General features: G+C 37.5%; 1 protein-coding gene across 2 annotated transcripts in view; it reads left to right on the forward strand.

Moving 5' to 3' along the window:
• The window catches only part of akap6 (A kinase (PRKA) anchor protein 6), a 154,825-nt gene that overhangs the window by 16,151 nt on the left and 112,292 nt on the right, over nt 1–26,382 (forward strand). The window contains exons 2-5 of one of the 2 annotated variants that reach the window (XM_079632660.1): nt 83–462; nt 16,654–16,905; nt 17,223–18,629; nt 24,138–24,260. In XM_079632660.1, coding sequence (XP_079488786.1) covers nt 127–462; nt 16,654–16,905; nt 17,223–18,629; nt 24,138–24,260 — 2,118 coding nt within the window. In that variant the 5' untranslated portion in view covers nt 83–126. Of the gene's footprint in view, nt 1–82; nt 463–10,771; nt 10,974–16,653; nt 16,906–17,222; nt 18,630–24,137; nt 24,261–26,382 lie in introns of those variants that run through there. The other variant, XM_079632661.1, reaches the window with a different exon arrangement.

Consider the following 26,382-nt stretch of genomic DNA (forward strand, 5'->3'; position numbering starts at 1 on the left):
TAACAAAATCTGGCAGCTCTTTCAATATTTATGGCTGTTTTGCGCTGTATTTTTGATCTCATCCTCTCTTCTCTCTGAACAGCTAAACCAAAAGGCCCCGTCCTCAGGATCACGCTGTGTTTCACCATGAACGTTGCAGTATCACCGATGGCCAGTGAGGCTTCCTCCCCTATGATAACCTCTGTAACTCCCACCCTGGAGCCCGGACTCGATAAACACGATGATCCGGACCTGTGTGGGCCCAGTGTTAGCGGGGATGGGCCGACCCAGAAACAAGATCCCTACCGCAGGTACCAAAAACCTCCTCCTCTCCACACAGGGGCCGACTGGAAGGTGGTTCTCCACCTGCCGGAGATAGAGACCTGGCTAAGGACCACGACAGAGAGAGTCAGAGATCTCACACACTCTGTGCAGCAGGACAGCATCAATAGACACGTGGATGTGCACCTGGTACAACTCAAGGTAAGAGTGCCTTAAATTGTAACTTCGTTGATTTTCAACCCGCTCTGTATTGTTACAATGTCGGGAAATTAACAATGTTTACTCGTTCACCGTGTTACCTGGGCCGAGAAATGTACATTTATTTGTGAGCAAAAGTCTTTTGACAGCTCCAGGGCAATGGTACAAATGGTACCATAAGCTTTCTTACTTGTACGTGACAGCGTTTTGCTTCAGGGAGTTGGGAGGAACTGACTGAACAGTTAATTATTTCCCATCTTGCTAAGTATTTCCTACTAAAGCAAGGCGGTATTTGACTCTGATCGAGCGTATTCATATCAGACTGGTGGCAGTGGCCTTGTACAGCAACATGCCCAGTGCATTATGGGTGTTGAAGGTTTCCTACCTATTTGGCAAAAGGGAAGACAACAACCTTTTTTTGTTTTCATTGGTCAGGTAGCTCCTATTTTTTATTTATTTTTCACCTTTCCACTGCATAGGCAGCCAGGTCTGATTGATAGACCATTTTGCCAGTGGTAAATTACCGTATTTACAGGGCTCTACGCTAACTTTTTTCCCAAGGAGTACATGTGCTCCTAAATGAAAAAAATTAGGAGCACACAAAGAAATTTAAGAGCACAGTACAAATTTTTTTTTTTTTTTTAATTCGTTTATTAAACAAATGAAGAAATTTCATGCATATACTGTGTGTGCAAAATTGGTATATCAGATGCAATATATCTTCTCCTCCTCCTCAGATAGCAGCACTTGCCTTTTCAAGGCTGCTATCTCCGTGCTCGATGGTTTCTCCTGTCTCAACCGGTAACTTACAGGTCTCTACACTGAATATGCCGCCGCGAGATGTTATGTTTCGTTACGCTATCTTTTTTCGAATGTGGATTTCCTGACACATTAACGACGAGTTGCCAGCCTGTTTCTGCCCTCTACAATATTTGCAGAACATGAGGTTGTTCTCGAAATCCAGCCATGGGAAAATGTTAAACCAATTGACATTAAATGTATATGATCTCTCTCTGCCGGCTCCAGTGGACGCTGAAGTGACAGCGCTAGTCACCGTAGGTTCGCTAAAGTTGTTCTCAGCTTCAGGTAAATCTTGTGAAGAAACCTCGTTAAAGTTAGTTGAACCATCCATATCCCCCTCTCCTGATTCCTCTTTCTCCTCATCTCTTTTTCGCTTAAAATAAAAACTTATGTTCTTCATTTTTAACTATTGTTGTACCAATATTTTCTTTCCAGTTTTTACCTCACTTGACTCTCTCACTTAAAATCCAGCAGTTCCCGCACATTCCCACACTATTTCAGTGATTGGCTCATTGGTTGCGAATCGTCGCTCTCATTTGCATAAAGTTAAGTGCCTCATCATGCTATTTTCACACATACTGTCTGTTCACATCGCGCAGTCGCGACGCTGTCACGTCCTCTTGCTCTTTTATATACTGTCTATGTTGCTCAGTTCCATGTGAAATCAATGGGATGCTTTGCTTCATCACGCTGTTGTTCAGTGTATTGAGAACAGCCCGTCACTCGCACACTGTGCTCGTAAATTATTTTTCAAGTTCGCACATAACTATTTTTAGGCGCAAATGCGAGTGAAACACTCGCACTGTAGAGCCCTGATTTATATACTTGATTCTGCATGGTGAATTGCAGCATTGAGAAAGTTTCATATGATGATGCTAAAAGTATATTAATAATTTTCAGCATTATTACTCCGGTCTTCAGTGTCACATGCTCCTTCCAGGGCTGTACAGTGCGATATATTGCATTGCAGTTATGAATATGTGTGAGACAGAGTCCCCCCCACTCCCACTCCCAACCTTAAATAGCAATGTGTATACATATTGACACGTTTCCAAATTACATTTGTTAATAAGGATTAAAATTATTGTCCAACTTTCGTAGCCTAAACGTGAAATATTTTTTTTCTGTTCAGACTGCAGTTTTTTGGCGCATCCAAATTGGTTTTCACTGTTGTGCGAGGTTCAGTGCTTTGTGATTTCCTCAGATTTGGAGTGTGCATGCAGTTTTCAAATCTGAACGCATTAGTTGTAAATTGACTGTTAAGGTATAAATTATGCACTATTCGTTTGTGCAATCCCTTGTTGCTAAGAAAATTGTTCTCAGACAAATCATAATTTATTTTATTATGTTATGCATTTTGAATACATATTTAGATATTATCAATGACTACTTTTTTGTTTACAAAAAAATTGTCTCAACGTTTACTCTTTTTGTTGATTATAAGTGTCAGTTTTGCATTATTATTAGTCATCAAAAACTTTTGTTACCCCAAACTACATATAAAAGCTTGATCAGTCACATGAAAGTAATTAGAATAAATACTGATTCAGTGCGGTCTGGGTCGAGGCAGAATTCAGAATCCACTTAATAATTGATAATTAATAATTAATTAATAATTAATTAATAATCAAGAGGTGCATACATTTTTGGTCAAGATCTTGTATTGAGAATGCAAGAGTCCAGCACTCTGTAAAGTCTCCTCCAGCACATCCCAAAGACTTTTAATTAATTTAAGGTCTGGACTCAGAGGTGCCGATACATGTGTGAAAATGATTCTTCATTCTCCCATCCAACCATTCTTTCACAGTTTGAGCCTGATGAATCTTGATAACAGAAGTTTTATACTTGTGCTACAATTGTGTGGCCTGTGCTACAAAACTTTCATCCTCTGTTGCACCAGTGCTATGTGCAAAAAAGTTACCACACAGCCTTCAGAATTAATTTTATGATGATTTCTTGTCTGCTCAAGAAACATTATTATTATCATCAATGTTGAAAACAGTATATTTTTGTGGAAACCAAGTATTCTTTGAACAGTAAATGTTTTTACTGTCACTCACTTTTGATAAAAGTACATCCTTGCTGAATAAAAGTATTACATTCTTTATTAATTCATTTATTGTCTTATAGTGTATTGTACTACTCTAAATGTATACAAATTTATTACTAACCCGAACATTTGAACAATATTCATATCACGGTTTCTCTCTTTTCACACCAGATAATTGGTGCCATCTTGCAAGTCAAAATAGCATGAACTGGTAAAATTGGCCGTTAAAGTACTTCAGTATTCAGTTTTTAAGGATGAGCATGAAACTTTGATAGATGCCCAGAAGCTCAGCAAAAAAACTAAACAAAAAAACCCTGAACACATCGCTGAAACAAAGAACAACGATCTGATAAGAGACAAAGAGATGGTTAGAAGAAACTTGAAATAGAGAAAGACATGTTGCATTTGAGATGAATGTGTTAGTGAACTAGTCATAGAAAAAAACGTTTTTTTCTCTTTTGTAACACAATTTTTTGTAGCAGAATCTCAAAGTTAAAGGAACACTCCGACTTTTTGGGACTTTAGCCTATTCACCGTATCCCCCAGAGTTAGATAAGTCCATACATACCTTTTTCATCTCCGTGCGTGCTATAAGTCTGTTTGACGCACCCACCACTAGCCTAGCTTAGCACAAAGACTGGATGTAAATGGTTGCAGCTAGCATACTAATCCAAATAAGTGACAAAATAACGCAAACATTTTCCTATTTACATGTTGTGATTTGTATAGTCACAGAGTGTACAAAAAACAAAGTCACATGAGACACAGACATATTTTAACCGTATAAATACTGGGAACTATATTCTCTGAAGGCGAAGCACTGCTACTTGGGTGGAGTGATAGCCGCAGCACCAATATCAAACCTCCCTTTCGTTGCCAAGTTACTTGAGAAGGTGGTTGTGGCACATTTAGAGAAACAGTCTTTTTGAACTGCTTCAATCTGGCTTTTGTCCCTATCACAGCACAGAAACAGCACTTTTAAAAGTGCTAAATTATCTCCTTCTGGTTTCTGATTCTGGTGCCCATAGTATCCTGAGTATTCTTCTTGATCTCAGTGCAGCATTTGACACTGAGTGCCACTCTACACTTCTTTCTCGACTGTCTGAAATAGGTATCACTGGTGCTGTTCTTCAGTGGTTAACTTCATATCTATCGGATAGACAATAATTTGTTAGGATAGGTGAGAATCGATCCTGTACCGTCACTATTTCTCATAGTGTACCTCAAGATTCTGTACTTGGTCCTCTTTTATTTCTCATTCATGTGCTGCCACTAGGACAGATCATCAGACGGCTTGGTCTCAACTTTCATAGTTACGCTGGTGATATTAAAATTATTTCACGGTTAAACCTAACTCAACGTCACATTTTGGGTCCTGCCATTCTGCCATGTGTTCCCTTGTCTGTTGTGTCATGTTGTCATTGGTTTATTGTTTAATTGTTCACAGGTGTTACTTGTCTAGTCATTAGTCTTGTGTATTTAAGCCCTCATGTTTGCCCTTTGTCTTTGTCTAGTATTGTTTTGTGTAACCGCTGTTTGAATGTTTCATGTCGATGTTCTTGTTTTTAGTTTCCAGTTTCATTTTTTTCCGCACCCCAATACCTTGCTAAGTTAGTGCAACAATATGTTCCTGCCCAGACCCTTAGATCTAGCAATGACAATTTGCTTGCCGTACCCAAGTATAAACTCTCTTCTGTAGGTGGTAGGGCTTTTAGGCCCTTAGCTATGGAATAAGCTGCCCCCTAATCTTCGTGCCACCCCTAACATCTCAACTTAAAACTCATCTATTCACCATGCACAGTAAACAATAATTGTCCTCTTTTCTTCTTATACGTCTTCCACTTTTTCATTATTTGTTATGTTTACTTTATCGAAATTAATGTTTTCTCTGATTCTATAACTTCTCATGTTAATTATTTGTAGTTATTTGTTGTCTCCATCTGCTTTTCTGCTTGTTTGATTGTTATAATAAGCAGATTGCTTGTCTCTTTGTCTGTCAACTGTTTGTTATTTTGTGAAGCGACCTTGGGTTCTTGAAAGGTGCTATTAAAAAAACAAACATTATTATTATTAGTACTCCCTGAGATTTTAAGTTAATATAAAAAAAATTAACAACATATGTTATCTGCTCTCTAATGTTGGTTAATGGTCACATCTTTTTTTTAAAAATTTTTGTTTGATTTTGATTGTTTTTATTTAAAAATTATTTATTTTACCTATTTTAAAAATATGTAGTTTCTTTTTAATTATATTTAAAGTTATTATTTTCTTTGATCAACTTGTGATCCCTAGTTTGGAAACCCTGGTCTAATGCACTAGTAACAACATTCCACATCAAGTGATGATGCGATTATAGTGAGTTTCAGTGTTTCTCTCACAGCTGAATCCCTCTGCTCCGCTTTCAGATGAATCAAGAAACCATTACATAACACCGTTTCTCTAACATCACTGTTTTTCAGTTGTGTTCTCATTTCATCTTCAGTACAGCGTGCTCCGCTGTCTTTAATTAGACGTTTACCCTCTCGATGTCTTTCATGAGGGAGAGTCAGACAGCCTGTGGATCTGCTTAAACAGATGAGAGCCATTCAAATAAACCCAGACATGTTTTGAAACTGAGTGGAAACTGGAAGAAGGTGTTTTAACCTCAAAAAGCAACACACAGTTCCACAGTTCCACTCAGCTTTAAATAAGTGAAAGTAAAAAGGAAACCGTCTGCGTCATTGTTTCTCTCAGCGGAGACTGCATTATTAATGTGTTACATGAGTCTCTCCTTTAACTGAACTTATGTCACCATCTCTGGAACGTGGCCTGCTGGTTTTCTCTTTTTCCTCTATCATTCGTCTATTTGTCTGCTGCTTTTTGTTGTTAAATAACACACTGCAGTCTCTGGTGTTAGTCTTACAGCCAGTCTGAGAAGCTGCCTTTCCTCTTAATAAGTCATGTGAGGCTTTTAAAATGTTAAAGTGACTTAAAGTGTGTGTGTGTGTCTTTCCTTCATAGTCCATAGTTACATCTTTATAGTTGTAAAGTCACAGCACTGCAAGCGTGGTAAAGTTAATAAAATCTTACAGTATGTTGATTTTTGGGTGTAGCAACTGTCAATTTGAAGAAATTTCTCAAACAAGAAACAAGATCCCTGATTGTTTCAGTCGGTTTGAAAGCCACATTTCATCACTGCTTGTTTTAGGAACCTGTCACTATGTAATGAAGCTCTGTAAAGAGACTTATCTAAGAATTGGACCCATATATGCACACATGATGAATAAGTACACAATCATTTAAAATGATGTAAGAATTATTAATTATATAATAATTATAATTTCCTGTGACCCTACATTTGACCCAAGATGAATGGATGGAAAATATAAAATTTATATATAATTGATTAATGTATATTAATAAATGTACTAATCTTTAATCATTAACAATAAATACTGTAGTATACATACTGTATACATTACATATGAAATTATATATAATTATATATTATATAAAGTTATTATATGTAATTATAAATGCTAATTGTACATAAATGTATAATATATACTCAGTAAATAAATAAAAAAGTCATAATTGACAGCAACGTTTTTCAATCAAAAGAAAAAAACCTTTAAGATGGATGAACAAGCCTAAAGCTTAGATTTATTTTTCACCATTATAAATTATGTTCTTGATGTTTGATGAAGGTTTATGATCTAATACAGCTGAATATGTTTTACAGATTTTATATTAAGTCTTGCACGTTTTTTTTTCTCTCATTATGACATTTTGATTTGCCTGCTCCTTTTCTTTGGTTGGTTAAGCACCTTTTTCTGCTTCTTTTGTGGAGTTTCTGTTGTTGCATTGTTGTTGTGAAGAATTCTGTGTGTGTTTCTTGCTGAATCCAGGGTTATTCTGAGGGGGTGACTGAAGTCTTTGTGTTCAGTATCAGCAGACAATGAGTCAGTCCGGGCAGCACACATCTGTTTCTCCATGAGAGGCCACAGAGCTCAGCACGGACTGATACTCCTACACTAGTGACTCACTCAGTCTTCCTGTGAGCTTCATACTGAGACCTCTGATTCTTCATCATGTTTGCAGTCTCCAGAACTTCTCTCAGAATGGAACTTTGAGTGTGTTATATGAATGCTGGGAAATATATCGGACAAGCTTTCAGGAGGAAACGGATGAATCTTTTAAATATATAATTTTGAGGCAATTACAGATGACGGAAACATCTTCTCCATCTACAGTCACATGTCTCTTCCTCTTAAAACACCAATTATTCAGCATCTAGTGGCGTGGTGTTTATATGCCATAAATTGACTTTGACTTTCTAGCAAACAGTGCCATCTTGTGGAGATGATGTACCATTCTAAAGTCTGGGTTAAAAAAAAAAAGTGTGTGTGTCTGTGTATATATATATGTATATAAGAAAGTAATTATTATTAGATTAAAAAGTGAATAATTAATACTCAAAAGTAAAGACTGTGACAGTAAAGGCATGTATAATGTAACAAAAGATTTCTATTTCAAATTTTCTGTTCAAAGAATCCTAAAAAATAATTGCTGCCTAAATCTTACCGACTCTAAACTTTTGAATGGTAGTGTTAGTGTATAACTCTAGTTCATAGTAATTTAATTATAAACACCCATTTGTTCACTTGTCGGTTGCATGAATTAAGACTACATTACAAATAATACATTAAATATTTGATCAATTAAAAATACAATGAATAATTTACACTTGAATAAAGCATTCAAGATTTATGGATTTAAGTTTAACTGTTTAGACATTTAGTATATCTAAAAAGTAGGTCTACAAATAACATAACAATTTTTTTTAAACATCAAGATAATATAAATAGAGAATATAAATAAAACTGTAAAATTTTGTTTTATATAAAGTAGCCTTTAGTATGTCATATTTAAGAACATTGGTGTCACTGCTTGACAAATTGTTGACCAAAGGATGGCGTGGCGTCACTATCATGTAATCATGAGAGAACTGTCATAGATAGATAGATAGATAGTACAGAAGTAGTTCTCTGTGTTTTGCAGTAGCAGTTGTGTGTAGTATGTGGAGACTGGCAGTAGATCAGCTGTGATGTCCACATTCCCAGATGAGATCAGCCCACAGAACAATGTCTGCCGCACACCAGTAATGCAGACACACCCTTATTCCACATATCAGTTGTACAGTATGAGAAGGATTCACACACACTCACACACACTAATAATAAAGCACACATGCATCTGCACTAATAGCATGTAATATAATTTTACCAGTTGTCAGGACAGTGATGTGATACACACACACACACACACACACACTCACACACACACTCACGTCTGTATTTTTATCCAGTTGAGACCAGATCATTTCATGTGGATGTTTATTTCGAGTGATGTAATCTTAGTAATGTGGAGAATTCAGAGAATTCAGTCTCCTCTACAGAGAGGGAATAGAGTACAGTGTGATGAAACGTCTGTGATTTGAAAATGTGCTAAAGGCCTCAAACTTTGTGGCATTTGCATGTTGTCGGTTTTTTTCAGTGTTTCTATTAAGCCGGTCCATACAAGTTCTGCACATTTCTTTTTATATGCATGCTTGTTCATAGAATACTTTGATTGTAGTACTCCCAGCTCCATTTACCACTATTTGCCATGATTAAAATCTATCTGGCAGAATGTAAATACAGGTCTGTTTGTTATTTATAGGGATAGTTCACCTAAAAATGGAAATTTTGTCATTACTTACCGGTACTCACCCTCAAGTCGTTCCAAACCTGTATTGTTCCAACCAGTTGACGGTAGCCATGGACTTTCATAGTAAGAAAAAAAAAAATACTATGGAAGTCAATGGCCATCAACTGTCTGGTTACCAACATTCTCCAGAATATTTTATTTTGTTTCAGAATAAAGAAACTCATAGAGGTTTGGAACAACATGAGAGCGAGTACATTTATGGATGAACTAAACCTTTAATTAAGACAGCTTTTTATTAGCTAGTTGAATAGCCCTTGAATTGAGATTCTGTTTTTGTATTGTAGTGGAACCATGCTACTTTTATAGCATTAATATGTGATACCATTGTACTTTGACCTATACCATGTTTCAAAAATGTGGTGTCTTTAAGATTAAAAACAAAAAAACATGTTTTTGAAAGAAGTCTCTTTTGCAGTGCTCATCAAGGCAGCATTTATTTGATCAGAAACACAGTAAAAACCGTAATATTGTAATTGTAATATTACTTTTCTATTTGAATACATTTTAAACTGTAATTTATTCCTGTGATCAAAGCTGAATTTGCATCATCATTACATTAGTTTTCAGTCAGTGTCACATGATCTTTCAGAATTCGAAATCAATCTGATATGCTGATTTGATGATCAGGAAACATTGAAAACAGCTGTGCTGCTTAATATTTTTGTGGAAACCATTTTTTTTTTTTTTTTGATGATGATGATGAATAGAAAGTCCAAAAGAACAGCATTTGTTTGAAATAGAAATATTTAGCATTATTTTGAATGTCTTTTACTGTCAATTGTAAACAATTTATCTTAATACATCCTCACAGAATAAAATAATTAATTGATAAAAACAAAACAAAAAAAAAACGTAACTTTTGAAATGCAGTGTATGAGTAACATATTTGTATATTTCTATGAAAATACCATGTTATTACATTCATGGTAACATTTTAAAACCATGTAAAACCGTTTGTTACCATGGCACATTATCTTGTAAGGGAATTGTGTGTCAGTACAGCATACTCTGTTTTTACATCAAGAAGCTTGTAGTTTTCCAAAGAAGTTTTTCATTTAAACCATATTTAGTGTTTCAAATTCATAGGTCAAAAATGCAAATGTTCATGTTTGTGGTGCATTTGCTTGAAATCTGCTGTGATAGACACATTGATCTTATGACGTGTTTTAGTCAAGTTTCCTTTATTTTTAAAGCTCTTTAAACAATAGAAATGCTTTCAAAGCAGCAATTTTAAGAAGTTCAATGATGTAAACTTGATAAAATATGAGACCAATTCAAATATAAAGCTGCTATAAAGCAGCTGTAGCAGGATAATAGTGCCACTATTCAGCTCAATGCAATTTAATGTTGATCCAGTCAGTGCAGTCGAATCAATTGTATTGCTGAATATTAAGTGTCTCCAACTAAGCAAGCCAAAGGTGACTACATTTTAGAGTGTGAATCCTTAACAACAGCCATAAATAAAACAAAATCTTGCCATTTTGCACATGTAAAATGTAGTGTTCTAGTCTTGTTGATAGTGCTGTGGAAGCCCGTGTGTGTTCTGTGACCTTAGCGTCTCCAGTTACCCCTCAAACCCCTGTGTAATACCCCCCGCAGCAGCTGCCCATGCCGGTGGGGCAGACAAAGTGAGGCCAGCACGAGGGCTGCTGGAGGGAGGGAGAGGTCAAGTCCCAAAATAGCCCCTCGGTGTGGTGAGACAGCCCCTCCTCCAGAGAGAAAGACAGAATGGAAGAAATGGGCCAGTGAAGTGAGTGAGGAAGAGATACAGAGAGAGAACGACAACATATCAGACCGCACGAGCACTCAGAGCTGTCACATCTGACATCAGATCTGACACGCATGCTGCGCCGAGCACACTAAACGAATCTTCATTCTCTTTCATTCATCGTGTTTTACCTCAGCCGGTGCGCAGGTAAGAGGACGGATCAACTGACACGCTCAAGTGTGCTTCTAACAGGAAGTCTCTGACAGCTTGACATTGCTGAGATTGTTTGAAATATTGTTCGGATGTGAAGTTGACCGGCTGCGTTTTCTTTTGTGGATAATTTATTATGCTGGCTTTGTGTTTGGTGTGGTTGTGGATTTCTTGCACATTTTTAAATGAAAAAGATGAGAATTAATTTGGATTGGCATATTTTGTGGGAAAATGTTTGCGTTATTTTGCATTTGGAAAAGGAAGAGGCTTTGAATGAAAGTTAATTTACGTGGGAGTGTTTGTATGTGTGTCAATGTGCTCGTGTCATCAGAGATCACATGGTGTTGAGAGGGCAGCTGTGGCCCTATATACACCCTTTCTGTCACTTTCACTGGCCTTTATCTTCACTGATAACAACAAATCCCACAAAGTACCATGGTATTCTTTAGCTCCTTACAGTGCCTTGTTAATTTCATGGTAAACTTGCATTCAAACATCTGTGTGAATGTAATTTATTTATATGATGCAAAGCTGTATTTTCAGCATCATTACTCCAGTCTTCAGTGTCACATGATTCTTCAGAAATCATTCTAATATGATACATTATTTATTATTAGCAATTATGTTGACAACTGCTTCATTTTTTTTTCTGCAAACCATGATACATGTTTTCATAATTCTGGTTCAAAAGAACAACTTTTATTTGAAATATAAATCTTTTGTAACATTATAAATGTCTTTACTGTCACTTTTGATCAATTTAATGCATCCTTGCTGAATAATTTATATACATATATATATATATATATATATATATATAAAAAATCTGACGCCAAACATTTGAACGGTAGTGTACATCAATGTACATATACATGCCAGTGTATAAAAATAAACCCTGACTGGGGGATCAGGGTCTTATATCATCCTGAAAGGTGTAGCCTATAACAGTGACCTTGGGAAATGGACATAAAATATTGATTTGAGCTTAAATTATTGTATTGTGTGAGGGAAAATGACACCACGGAGTGATATATGCGAGACATGAAACCTGCACAGCTATGTAAGAAATTGAGACGATGATCAATTTAACACTTTTGTGGCCATTATAATGCTGAAATTGATTATATCTCATAAATTAGATATTTGGATCTTTTTGATGCACTTCTTATAATGCAATGTGATTATTCTTATTTTACTATTTATAAAATGTTTTCACTGCACCTCATAACTAAGACATAAGACCAAAAGGTTAATATGTTCTTTAATAACTGAAGATGGTGTCATGAATCATGATAATCTGTATTACAGTGCGTGTGCTGCAGATGATCTGTGAGCGTTCTGTGGACTGAAATTTGGTCAGCTTGTACTCTACTGTTTGTTTTTGAGCCAGCGAGGCAGGAGTGTGTGGGACCTACTACATGTCTGACCTACATTCAGCGGTGCCGTGTTATTTTAGGGAGTGGACGGCACCGTATCAAAGATGCTGGTGTTGCTGTGTTGACAACGAGCTGCAGTTGTTTTGGCATGTCTGCCGTGCCCCATAAATGCTCCTGTGAACTATATTCTCCCTCACCCTTGTCTTGATTGTCTCAGTGCTTTTTAGGTTCTGACACTTTCGCAGGTTTTGGGCAAAATACTGAATACTTAAGCCACAATTAAAAATGTATACGTGTGTTTGTATTATATAGAGCTGCACGATTCTGGATAAATTGAGAATCATGATTTTTTTTGTTTCAAATAGAGATCACGATTCTGAATTGACAACTAAATAAAATAACATGTAATTTATTAGAGGTTCTGACAAAATGTGAATTGCTGCAGTCTATTTAAAATGTTTAAACAGAAATCCGTTTGAAATGAATTCAATAAAAAACAAGTGAAATACTTACCTTGTTTCATTACTGGATGAATCAGCTTTTTTAAAACGAATCTCTTGAATGAATGATTCAATTAATGTTTTAACAGTCACTTGTCGTCACCTACTGGTGTAACAATGTAATTGATACAATCTTTATATCTGATGCGTCAATTTACTTTCAATTTTGATCGCTACCATAGACATCAGTATTTATATCCAAACTATAAACTTTTATCCGTACTTATCAGTACTTCTGTGATAATTTGAATATTTGTAATAGAAATAATGATACTGTGTGGTTGAAAAGACTAGGTTTCATATTCATGACAACTGCTTTATCTGGCTCAGCTACAGCGTGAACACAGATTTGAATGTTAGCTATGATCATATTTGTCAATGATTTAATAGACACGTCACACAGCCGAGTCGCTGTCATTTAGAAATTAGAGCAGTGTTTAGTGTTTGAATTGCGATTGGATTGCGATCTTTTAACGATTAATCGTGCAGCTCTTGTGCTATAACAGAATATCAAAACAAAGGGATTTTATTTTAAAAAGATACACCACAAACACACATATTTCACAAAGTACAGTTTTATAAGTTTCAAAATATATTGTTCAAAAGGTTTAAAAATTGATAATCAGAAAGTGAGTGTGAAAGTGTCCAATACTTATTTAAATTTTTTTTTTTTTTTTGATTAATGATGCAAATCCAATGATGTCAAAGTGGCAAAATGTTTCAAAAGGAAATTTCCTATTTTACCCTCAGAATTAAAAGTTTTTATAAATGACAGTGTGTTTAAGTTTGGATGAGATGAGGCAACTGTCCGAGTTTCCTAGCAGCTGAGCCGCCTTTCCGACTGACAGGCTGGGGGAAGGGAACATGACATGATCCAGCCCCATACAGTGGACCCAAACAGTATTTTAAAGTGTACTTAAGGTACACTTTGAAAAATGCAAATCTAATTGCGTTACTTGAGGGAAAAATGTACATTGGCATCTGACTTCACATGCATTTGTTATCTAACGCAGTGATATTCAGCCATTTTTAAGTTGAGACTTTTTGGGGGGTCACTGTAAATGTGCAGTTGCTGTGTAGTGTAACTAAATCTTATTCTGTTTTGTGATCTCACATTCTAAAATTAGTTACTTCTGAAACTATCCTTTTAATATCACCCCTTGGCTGCTTGATTTATGATTTTAACCACAGTGACAGTAGAAGAAAAGCCCCCTAGACCCGGTGACCCACGGCTGTAAATGTGCTCTTCACTGCTGTGACTTTCACATCAGATGAACCACATGCTGCAAGGAACTACTTAAAGGTGCAGTGTGTGATTTTTAGCAAAATCTAGTGGTGAGGTTGCGAATTGTAACCAACAAAGGTTAGGTCGACAGGAAAAGTTGTCGTCGTCTAAGACAGCAGAGAGTAGCCAGTTAAGCAATGATGTTTCTTTACAAAGATAAATTAAGAAATTATGTTTAATTAATTATTCAGTAAAACGATGTTATTTCGAATATTATTGTTACTTGTTCATCATTGTGTCAGTGTTTTATTCGCAGACTTTAGCTAGCTTCTTTGCACGAAGTACAACATAGTGACTAAACGCGTTTGTCCATTTAGGGCTACTGTAGAAACATGTCTGCGCAAAATGGCTTATAAATAATTTCAATGTAAGGGGACCCGTGGTGTAAGATAGAAATACCTCATTCTAAGGTAATAAAAACAATAAAGTGGCCATTATACACCACTTAAAACATAGTTATGTATATGATATTGCATTTCTGTCAACAGATCCTCCTAAATATTACACAATTCACCTTTAAGTACCCTTTTCCAATTTCAATGAAATCATCTTAAACGCTATATATCATATATCATATAAAACGCTTAATAAATATCTTGGCTATACTCAACATGGTCTTTGTGAATCTTACTAAATAGTGGCAGCTGTTGCTTAACGGCGGGCGTACACGGTGCGAGTTCGGACACTCGGGAGGTCGTGAGATATTGCACACGTTACGAGTCAGTTAAACTGATAATCGTGTCAAAGCAGCTGGTACACGGCACGACTGTCCTTTTATCCCGAGCCGGCGGCAATCATGTGAGCTTTCGCACTAAACAGAGAACGGAGCTTTCAATGTTGCAGGCAATAGCTTCAGATAGAAAAATGACAGATGTGTGTGCAAATGATTTGTTGAAAAGCAGATAACTGTAGCCATTCCGTTCAACATAAAAACCTGAGAGAGAGAGTGTGTGTGTGTGTGTGTGTGTGTGTGTGTGTGTGTTTGTGAGACAGTGTACAGTATGCGCACGCTGTATGGTTGCTGCCACTGAGGTATAGCCCCATCTATCTAGCCTGTGACGTGGTTGTGTATGATTTGGCAATAGGGACAGCCTATACGCTGGTGAAAATCGGGCAGACTCCCCAAATTTTTTAAACATGTTTAAAAATGATCGTGAGGTGCTCGTAACGTGCTCGGCTCGGCTCGTAATTCCTCTCACGCTGCGAGCCGCGACCATGCGAGCATCACCGATTTCCACTCGATTTCTCCCGAGTGAAAAAATCATCTGCAAGCTCAAAAATCAAATCACACCGTGTACGCCCGCCTTAACTCAACTGGAGGGATAGTGGAGTCACACTGGTTTAAACTAGAACTCAAATAGCAATGAAAATGCACTAGTTCTTGATGTTACTGATGAGATGTTGGTTTACACCACATTGTGTAAATAATAAAAAAAACTTTTTCAACAAGAATACACTACCTTTAGTTTAGATAGTGTTTTCTTAGGTTTAGAAAAAAAGTTGCTTTTATTTAATAAATTTTTTAATAAAACGGCAATACTGTGAAATATTATAACAATTTAAAATTCTCTGTGATGGTAGCTTTGCAGTAGTCATTACTCCATTCTTCAGTGTCACATGATCCTTGATAAATCATCCTAATATGCTGATTTGGTGTCCAAGAGACCTTTATTATTATTCATACTAAATTATTTTGTATTAATTTAATATGTTAATGATTAATGTAATGCATTATTGTTGAATAAAAGTAATATGCTGCAACCCCGTCCCCCTACAAAAAACGTCTGGCATCACACTATTGTATGTCATTTTCTTAACAGAGAACGACGTAGTCAGAGGTAATTTACAGGGAAAACTACTGGTGCTCTTTGGTATATTCTGAGATCGCCACTGTATTATTCACATGTCATGTGAAAATGACTCAAATATCCCTCCATTTCCTCTTGCATGGATTCATAACACTGAGTTGTTGTTTCACTTGTGCCTGGTTAAAGGTAGGTGCATGACAAGTAGTCTTGACTTGACTGAGGTTCCATTTATGAAAAGAATATTAAATGCTAATACTGTAGTAAGGCCTAGAAATCTGCACTATTTCTTTTAGTGACCGTAATAACAGTATTTGGTGTGCATGATGCAGATATATCCTGTTGAGTACTTTAATCTTTGCATTGTTGATCTTCTCCTTAGAGAATTCCTGATGACTGTACTAATGTCCCATCCTTTTTGCTCTTTCTCTAGAACTATAATTCATGTATAACATTTTGTTTGAACTTTCAATGTCTTCCATCTAAAAACTCTTTAGAGGAATGCGTTTTGAATATCCGGTGGAATATGATGGAAATAGCTCTTTAGCATTTTTAGTCCAAGATGATGTAGTTGGGAAAACCAGATAATCAGACATTTTGTATTTTTAAGGATCTGTATGAATCCCATGCCATCATATGATGTGTAATTTCATGCGCAGTATTGCAGATCATAATATCTGATGACTGTCTGTGCATTTGTCTGTCTGATAGGACATCTGTGAAGACATATCCGATCATGTCGAGCAGATCCACGCACTGTTGGAGACCGAGTTCTCCCTGAAGCTCCTGTCCTACTCTGTGAACATCATAGTGGACATCCGGAGCGTGCAGCTCCTGTGGCACCAGTTGCGAGTGTCCGTGTTGGTTCTGAAAGAGAGGCTTCTCCAGGGCCTCCAGGACTCAAACGGCAACTACACCCGCCAGACTGACATACTGCAAGCCTTCAGCCAGGATCACGATGAGGTCAGATACATCTCTAAAGCATCATCTGAATTATACCACCTAAAGCGGGGTACATCCCTTACTAAGGGCACATCCCTCACTAATTGACTAGGACAGAAACTTAGTTACGCAATGTTCTGTTGGGAGTGTACCATAAACTCATATGCTATACCCTTCACCAAAGACATTTAGACTAGGCAACCCTAGCAAACACTTACAGCAAAGCGCACTTTTTATCCCGAAACAATTCTTTCAGCACAGGATAGATTTGATTACATTTTAAATTTGAGTTTGCAAATTAATAGTCTGTTTGTTTTTGTGATCTTGATCACCTTTAGGCTCGACTGGATGCTTTGACAGAAGTGGACGACTCTGGCCAGCTGACCATTAAGTGCAGTAAGGACTACTTCTCCCTCGACTGTGGCATTACTGCTTATGAACTGAGCGACTACAGTCCCATTGAAGACGCAGAAGGTCGAGGGCCACGCTCCCTTTATCCCGAGCTGGAGCAAGACTTTCCAGAACTGCTTCAGAGTGTGGATCTCCTCAACATTGCAGCCTCTAGACAGAACCAGGTGTCATCTTCACCTGCAGAAGAGTCTGTTACTTTCACCCAGGAACCTCAAGAGACAATCAGTGTCCCCACCGAAGAAGAAAGTGCACCGGATTCAGCAATGCAGGGAGATAGCAGCTTTGCCCTTTCCAAACGCCCTCTTCAAGGTGCCATTATGAGTGATATTTCTCCCACACAGCCTTTGCCTAAAAAGGCCATGTACCTGGAGGGTGATGGAAACACAAGGTTCAGTAGGCCTTCACCTCTCAAGTACCAGGCTGACTTGAGCAGAAGCACGCCATCTCTTCTGGATACACCAGATCGCTCAAAGTTCTGGCTGGAGCTGGAATCAGTTTATCCAGGCAATGGGAGTCAATCCTACGAGAGTCTCCATGCTATGAACGGAAGGAACTTGCGAATGGGTCTCAAGAGACCATCTGTGCCTGGTGAAGTCCCACTGGAGAGACGCTCATCTGAGGCTGTGCAGGGATTTCAGACACAGAAGCACTTGACAAACTTCAAGACTATGCACTCCAAAGCCAAGCAGGCTTACAGTGACTCTTCCAGCCCACCACCATCTTCAGGGGAGGACATCTCAGACCACGACCCACAGGAAATGTCCTCCAGCCCTGGCGATCAAGCTCCCACCACAGGCTCTCTCTGGATTGTTAACCAGAATGCTCTGCATATCTCAAATGCATCAGGCAGCCCCAAAGAACACTGGTATGGTTCGGATGAGTTCCTCGCTCTTCCAGCCCAGCTGAAAAAGACAGAAATGTTAGCGATGAAGCTGGAAAACCTTGCTCAGGCTTTACCGCAAAGAGGCTTGCAAGAGTCCATCCAGGACGTGGATGACTGGGAACTCACTGAGGTCAACCCTGATTGGGAGAGCAGCTCCGATCTTCTTTTGCTTCACCCCTATAAAAAGTCCTCCCGAGCCGGGCGCTTTTCACCTACCTCCTCGAGCGACGTGGCTCCTTCTCTTGATGACAGCATAGAGTCTGGGCCCCTCAGTGACCTGTTATCCGAGGACGAAGGGGCACGAAGTACACCAGAGTCCAGGGGAAGAAACATATCGACTGGGCGGCCCATTGCACCAAAGATTATGTTCCAATGCACACCCTTGATACAGCAGCTACTAGCAGATATTCAGCACCAAGAGAACTACCACGATGTCTGGGCGAAGATTGAGGTAAGAGATTTCTGCTTTTTGGTACAGTATTCTTAACCTTTCCAAAGGCTGTGTTTGAAAAATTCTAGCTTACTATACCCCGGGAAAACCCTGACGAACTTCCGACAAATTTAAGATTTGCTCTGCAGAGTCCGTCTGGCACAGAGCCCATTTCCAATTTTTCCAAATCGAGGCACCAATCACAAACGTTGAGGTTTTGAGCGATCTCTTTACACTATGACGATCGCTCTGATTGATTTTAGGTCTATCCAATTGTGCCCAGAGGCATTTGAGCGACGTCCTTGTGTGACGGCCCTTTGGAAATGGGCTGTGAATGAACCTTCCCCAGACCCACTCTCAGTTACAACTGAGAAGGGTCTGGTGTCAACCAGGCTAAGCTTTTCTACTTACTGTTGGAGTATATGCTGTATACTGTGCTACAGAAAACCATGCAGTAAATACTTTAATCTGTTCCATATATACTGTATAATGTGCTGTATATACTGAATGCTGTATATGCTATTTACTGTTCATAACTGCAAATGCATTATTCCATTATTAACATTTCAGACTGTTGTATGGTACATTTGTTGTCAAATGATCTCACCATGTTGCATATGAGTGCAGTTTAGTTACAGTTATCGTTGTGTTTAGTAAAATAGTTTTGATTCTCAGCAGTCAGGTCAGATAATGAGTGGCTGTAGTCACTTCCACTTCAGATAGCACCCCAACAATGTGCAGGTTGCATTGTGGTATACATTATTCTGTCCAGTGTACTGCCCTTGTATACTGCTTATTTTGGCAAATCCTAAATAGACATGCGATATATTGCAGAAATAGAGTAAAAGTAGTATGTTAGTACACTATTCTTTAGATAGCCATTCACTCAACAAAGCTAAATGAGCAACCGAGTGATAATGGTGAACCTCTCAATGGTTAAACTTACATTTATCATAGTTCTACAGTTTACATCTAATTTAAAAGGGATATAATTATTAAGGAAGTCATGTGTATGGCTTAATCCTCATTCACACAGAGGCGGCAGCTAATATGTGTCACTACACTAAGCAGATATTAAAAACAGCTGATAACTAAAGGGGTAATGAACTAACAAGCCACCTCAGCCTTTCGCTAATATTCAAAGCTTAATTAACAGGATTGCGCTCCTTGACAAGCTCTCTTCAGTCCCAAGTCTGTAATTAAATGATTAGCTTCAAAATTAAGAACATGTAATCGTTTATAAAGGACCCGGGTGCTTGAGGAAACCCAAACTAGTCAGACTGTGTGGGATAGCATACTACCATGCTACTCTTACTACTGCTGAAGAGTAAAGTATGTACCCTTTGCACACACTATGCATATTTTCTGTATGCATGGAAATACCCAGATGACCTAGTACATTTACGTATGCAATCGCTGCAGGGAATACTGTCTCCCATAATGCAATGCATCACACAGAGGCTAAAACATTATTAAAATAATAATACAGGGATATGCAAATGTAAAAGATAACATTTTATATTTATGAATTTAGCAGATGCTTTTATCCAAAGCAAATAAGCAACAAGTACGCTGTCATAGGAGCCAACAATATTATGCCACACATCATGAGACAAACTAGAAAGGTCATAAAAATGTGACAATGTGGTATAGCTGTTTCATGGGATAATGCATACTGTTTAACTTATTAATATAATTATTATTTTATATATGCAGTAGCCTAAGTAGTAAGATAATATTCTGATTCGAGCTCAGCTATAATTAAGCAATCTAGCTGCATTGATCTTTATTAGTAAAAGCTACCATTTCTTGTAGTAATGTAATTCTTATCTATGTTCTTTCAAAAATGCATTACTGATGAGATCTAAATCATTACACTTTTTTTGTTTGTTTCCTGATTGCTGGCCATGAGTGTAGTTCTACTGTTTTGTTTACTTCCTCAGAGACATAATGGGATACTGCCGCCACCTAGTGGTCAAATATAAAAACAGACCAAGAACACCAAAAGTAATATAAAGTAATGTCTTTGTTTATGAAATTGAGTCAATTATGACATGAGTGCATCCAATTAAGTTAATTTTAACGAGATATTTTAGATGCAATGTTTGCAAACCAAGTATTTCAACTTTTGATATAGGATGCTTTGGTTTCAAAAATATGCCATAGTGCCCAAAAAAATACAGTAGAAACTACAGTTATTGTTTCTACTGTAAAACCAAAGTAACTTGGTATCACTCACTATTGTCAATAAAAGAAAAAAAAATAAGCAAGATGATATAATGATTCTTGCACTGTTTGAATGACGTCATATGGATTAATTAAGGGTTTGCATTAGTAAGTATAGTATTTTGGTGGCGATTATGGCTATACTGTATTTGTGTTCAATAATGTGTGCATTCATCCTGATGTAGGCATATTTTTACCAATGTCTGGATTTTATCCACTGGAACTCTTTCAGTTCATACTAATTAATATTTTATCACCTGCAAATTCAGTCTTCTGTTTCATCCAAGAAGATCAATCATGGACTCCACAGCATAGAAAGCATTTTTGAAATATACTTCACAACACTTCTCATGTCTTATGAACAGTAACCACTGCAATCATGCCGATCTGATGGAGGTGAATGACTAGTGAAGGGAAGGATGCCCTCAAAAGTTTTCAGCTGTAATCCTTCCTTTGGTTCCAGTGAAAGCGTGTGCATGTGTGTGAGTGTGTGCAGTAAGCTCACTGGAGCGGGCAGAGGTAGGCAGCCACATCCACCTGAGATGATGCGTGTCACAGGAGGAGGTGATTGATTACATTAGTATTCAGCCGCTGGAGATGACTTCATTCTCATGGCAACAGACAGCTGGCAGCTGAAGCCTCTTTTTGGGGGCGTCTCAGGGGCCTAGTCATGTGTGACGCCACCAAACCCGTCTTCCCCTTCTCCTTGTCTTTTCCTGTCTCTCTCTCTCTCTGTTTCTGTCTTTCTCGTCCTCTGCTTCCCCCACTCTGTCATTCTTTGCATATCTTTGTCTTTGCATCTTTATCTTAATTTTTAGTGCCAGATATGGATAAGAATGCACACATTTTTATTTTATTAAAATTGACTATATATATGTATATATATATATATATATATATATATATATATATGTAGTACATTTTAATAAAATAAAAATTTGAAAAATCATTCTAAACAATTAATAGAAAGAAAGAAACTTGCTGTTTGCTGCTGTTTTTCTTTTTCCAATGGATTTGGCAGCTACTATTGTTTTATCTACTGCAAATACATTTTTTAAATTTTTGTTTTATATATATATTGTATATATTATATTTATAATGTAAGTTAGCATATAATGTACAAGACCATATACACACACACACACACAAAATATGCTGCATTTTCTAAATGCAAAAAACTATATGTATATTAGTTTTTTGCATTTAGAAAATGAAGCCTGTTTTGTGTTGACATTTATTTTCATGACAATTAAGCAATGTCATTTTTGTTTTGTTTTGTTTGCTTATGGAAAAGAGCTGCATGATTGTTCTCCAAAAAGTCTCCTTTTGTGTTTCATTGGAAAGCTTGCATATTTGGAATGCCATCAGGGTGATTAAATGAACAACAATTTTTCATTTTTGGGTGAACAATTCCTTTTGAACGCATATTAACAGACAATGCGAATATGGTGATAAAAGCAGTGATTGGTTTCTGAGGGTGTTCAGTTCATACTGTATATGAATTTGGCGGCTACCGACTGCTTTCACCCATTCTCTCTCTCTCTCTCTCTCTCTCTCTCTCTCTCTCTCTCTCTCTCTCTCTCTCTCTCTCTCTCTCTCTCTCTCTCTCTCTCTCTCTCTCTTTCTTTCTTTCTCTGGGGCATGGAGTCGTGTCTCATTTTCTCTTCCTCCCTCTGTAATACACTCACAAACAGGTCTGGTGACAAGCTCAGTTAATGCCGTGACCAGCGGCTACATATTCATCTGCTCTGAGAGCTTTATCAGTGCACGAGATGAGAGTGAATCGCACGCCGTCCCTGCCAGGGGAATAATTTAGCGGCAGTATCTATTGATCTTCATCGACTGCCACAATCTCGCACAATTCCTTTGGTCTATATGAAGATGTACCATATTGCAGCAGAGCTGGAGAGATGTGCAGTAGTTTGAGGGCTTTCTTTCAACATAAAAGTGGTCTGCCGGCTCTAACCAGCTTGACCAAAACAGTCTGCCAACTCAAAACCAGGTCCAGTCGAACTGTTCAACAATATAGGCCAGATAGAAACCGTTAGGAGAAGTGCTCAGGCTGTACTCTGACTTTTGAAATGGCGCTCTCACACAGATCTGATTCCTCTCCAGCATTTTAGCTTTGAAAGCACAGCCAGTCTCACCCACATCAAAGCTTGACTGCCGGTGAAGGCCAAACAGTCGATAAATTATGGGATTTTTTGCCTGCGTTTGCGGAGAGGTCATTTGTATCAATATCTTTGATTTTCGCCAATGTTAGATAATGAGCAGGAGGAGCTGCCATGGAGAAAGGGCGAAATCTTCTCATATTACATTCAGATGGTTCATTAGAGACGGTATGAAATGGTATTTGATCCGTTTGCACGTATGACATCAGAAGACGAGCATATTTGTCACTGTAATAATTAGGTCTCAGATCCTCGTCGTTCAGCCCCTGGTTAACCACAGACTCAAAGGAAAAGTTCATTCGAAAATGAGCATTTTGTCGTCAGAACACACATTTACCTTCATGTCATACTTTTTCTTCCAAATGCAGATGGCCTAAATAATGTCCAAGCTTCTCATTTCTATACAGTGAAAGTAAAAATGGACCACAAATATAAAATAGCACCATGGAAGTATCTGAAGTCCACATTACTTCTAAAGTCTTATGAAACAGATTTGGTGGTAGAAGATTATAATTGAAAAACAACTCAAAATATTTGATATATAGATATAGATGCTAATATAGTCTACTTTTTTTTTTTGTTGTTGTCCTTTTTGGAGTATAAAACACCCCATCGACTTTTGTTGTGTAGAACAAAGCAGTTTGGACATTATGTAAAACGTCTTTTTATTGAATGGATGGATAAAAAAGTCACATGGGATTAGAATCTGGAAAATGATGAGACTATTTTGTTTTTTAAGTGAGCTGATCCTTTAAGGGCACTATTTGGTTAAACTGGAACCAGCAGTCGGAGTCTGTATAGTTTTTGGTTTGTCCAGCAGATGGCAGTATTTACACACCGAGCACATTGAACCTGCTCTTGTTGAAAAAGCCATAGAGGCTCATGAAGGGCATCTACTGTGTGACATTCCCTTAAGCATTGTGTGACAAATGCAAACCCTCACTCCGAAACTTTTATCAGCTTATCAAACACTTTCTTTTTCTGAAGTCCTATTTGTTGTGTTGTGGTGTGTAACACATGTTGTTTGGTTGGTTTGGATTGTTATATTTCGGGACATTTGATGCCAGAACTATCACATTTGCTGCGTTTGACCGTGTTGATGTGCCTGTGTGTTGTGTGTTTGCTCTTGCAGGGTTTTGTCAGCAAACTGGACGAGTTCATCAGTTGGCTGAGAGACGCTCTAGAAACCACAGACAACTGGACGCCACCCAGAGCTGATATCGACAGCCTCAAACTCTACCTGGAAACTCACCTTGTGAGTAAATGTCTTTCAGTGTGTTAAAGCTCACGTTTAACACACACTAGTGATCACACTGCATTTATTTTTATTCTACTGAATTTTCATCTTGTAATCGTAGGCCCTGTCCCAAATGGCACACTCCGGACTTGTGGACTTCCTCAGAGTCCACACTTTGGTGACGTCATGTAGTGCAGACCTATAGGGCCCTTGGTGCGAGTCCACGAGGGCGCATTGAGAGATATTTTTGGGACAGACTCGATCGCCACGCCGGAAATAGGAAGACGGTCCGGTTGTTGTTTAAATATTATATTTCTACATTTACATATGACTCAGTAAAGCCTGACATTCGGTTATATTTATTTAATTAAGCATAATGCGATCGTAGCCTATTATTCAGTGCGCTATTTATGTTTATATTAAATATAAATATATATTTATATTTATGTTTGAGACATCAACCACTGGTTGATGACCATAATGTTTGTATAAACTGTAGGTAATAACTGGCAAAATGTACACATAGGTTATAAAAATAATGATATTTACACTTAAATATTTTCTTCTCATCCATGTTAACATGAGTCAAAGCTCCTCCCATTCGTTGTCTGATTGGCCTTTCGCAAATTCGCAAGGATTCCTGGGTAGTTAAAGTGCGTGAAGCCTGCATCCATGCGGGCTTCGCGGAAGACCGCTTCAAGGGTACAAAGGGGGCGCTGCTGAGCACACTTCAGAGCGTTAAAATGATGAATGGGACGGCCTACGGACTCGTAGACTCAGCGAGCACGCGCAATTTAAGTCCACGAGACCGAAAGTCCACATCAAGTGCGCCATTTGGGACAGGGCCTTAGATGTTGATGTTTTGCTCTCTGTTGCTCTTTCATAGTTTCATCATGTCTCTCAGTCGTGTTTAATTTAAGTATCAACTTTATCTCAGATGTTTATCCTAAAATTCTTTAGGAGAAATAACAAAAGTCACAACTGAGTAAACTTTTGACATACAACTGACGTGAAAAAGATTTTAGAGCTATAAAATGAAAGTATATATCAGCTCAGATCATTCGGTCTTGAATTGTATTTATTTGTAGTAAAATTATCTACATTTACTTTTGAAAAGAATGAATGAAGGAAAAATAATTTATTGTACATATTGTAAAATGACAGTTCAAATATTTCATATACGCGTATGTATGTGTATATAAAATACAAATATAACTTTTATATTATGTTAAATAAAATGTTAAAATTTTGAATACAATTATATTGTAAATTATAAATGCACATGTATTTATTAATGTATAATTTAACTTTCATATATTTTATTATATTATATTATATTATATTTAAATAATTTAACATTATATTATATTATGTTATATTCTATTATTATATTACCAAAAGTAAATTATAAATTTATATTATATTATTTTATATTATATTATATTTTATTATATTATATTATATTATATTATATTATATTATATTATATTATATTATATTATATTATATTATATTATATTATATTATATTGACATTGTATTGGCCATTGACCATTAGCTGAGATTTCCTCTGAAACTTTTTATTTCTTTTCTTTTTTTTTCTGGGAGAACATCTGAGAAGCAGAGACTTGATTCTTTTTTTGTCCTCCATTAAATCTCATTACTGTCTTGGAGACCTAATTGAGATATTGAAGAGATTTCATTTATGGGTTGTCTTTCCAATGGCAATGTGAAACCCTTAAGTAACCCGCACCAGAAGCGTATCGTGTGCACCAGCTACACTGTTTGTTTATCAGTCTGTCTGTGTGACCAGCCCATCTGTACTGCAGGAGGAATATCACATTGTGTTTTATAGTGAGAGGCTTCACCAATTTTTATTGATTTAGAGAGCGGGGTCACACACTTGCTGTCTCTCATCCAGCGTTTGAGGCTCGCAGGATGTGCTCACAGGTTTAATGTCTGGGCATTAAGTCCAGCTGGCAGGTGGGGAGCGCGTGTGTGTTTGTGTCCGCGCGCATATATGTGTGTGTCTGTGAGCACGGATCTTTCCGGTACCCACGGGAGAGCCGTAAGGAGGAGGTTGGCTGTTGCAGGGTAGGAAGAGAAGGAGAGAGAGAGAGAAAAGGAGTGGGCTTTCTTTA

This window comes from Phoxinus phoxinus (genome assembly GCF_949152265.1).
Source record: "Phoxinus phoxinus genome assembly, chromosome: 13".
NCBI classification, from domain to species: Eukaryota; Metazoa; Chordata; class Actinopteri; order Cypriniformes; family Leuciscidae; genus Phoxinus; species Phoxinus phoxinus.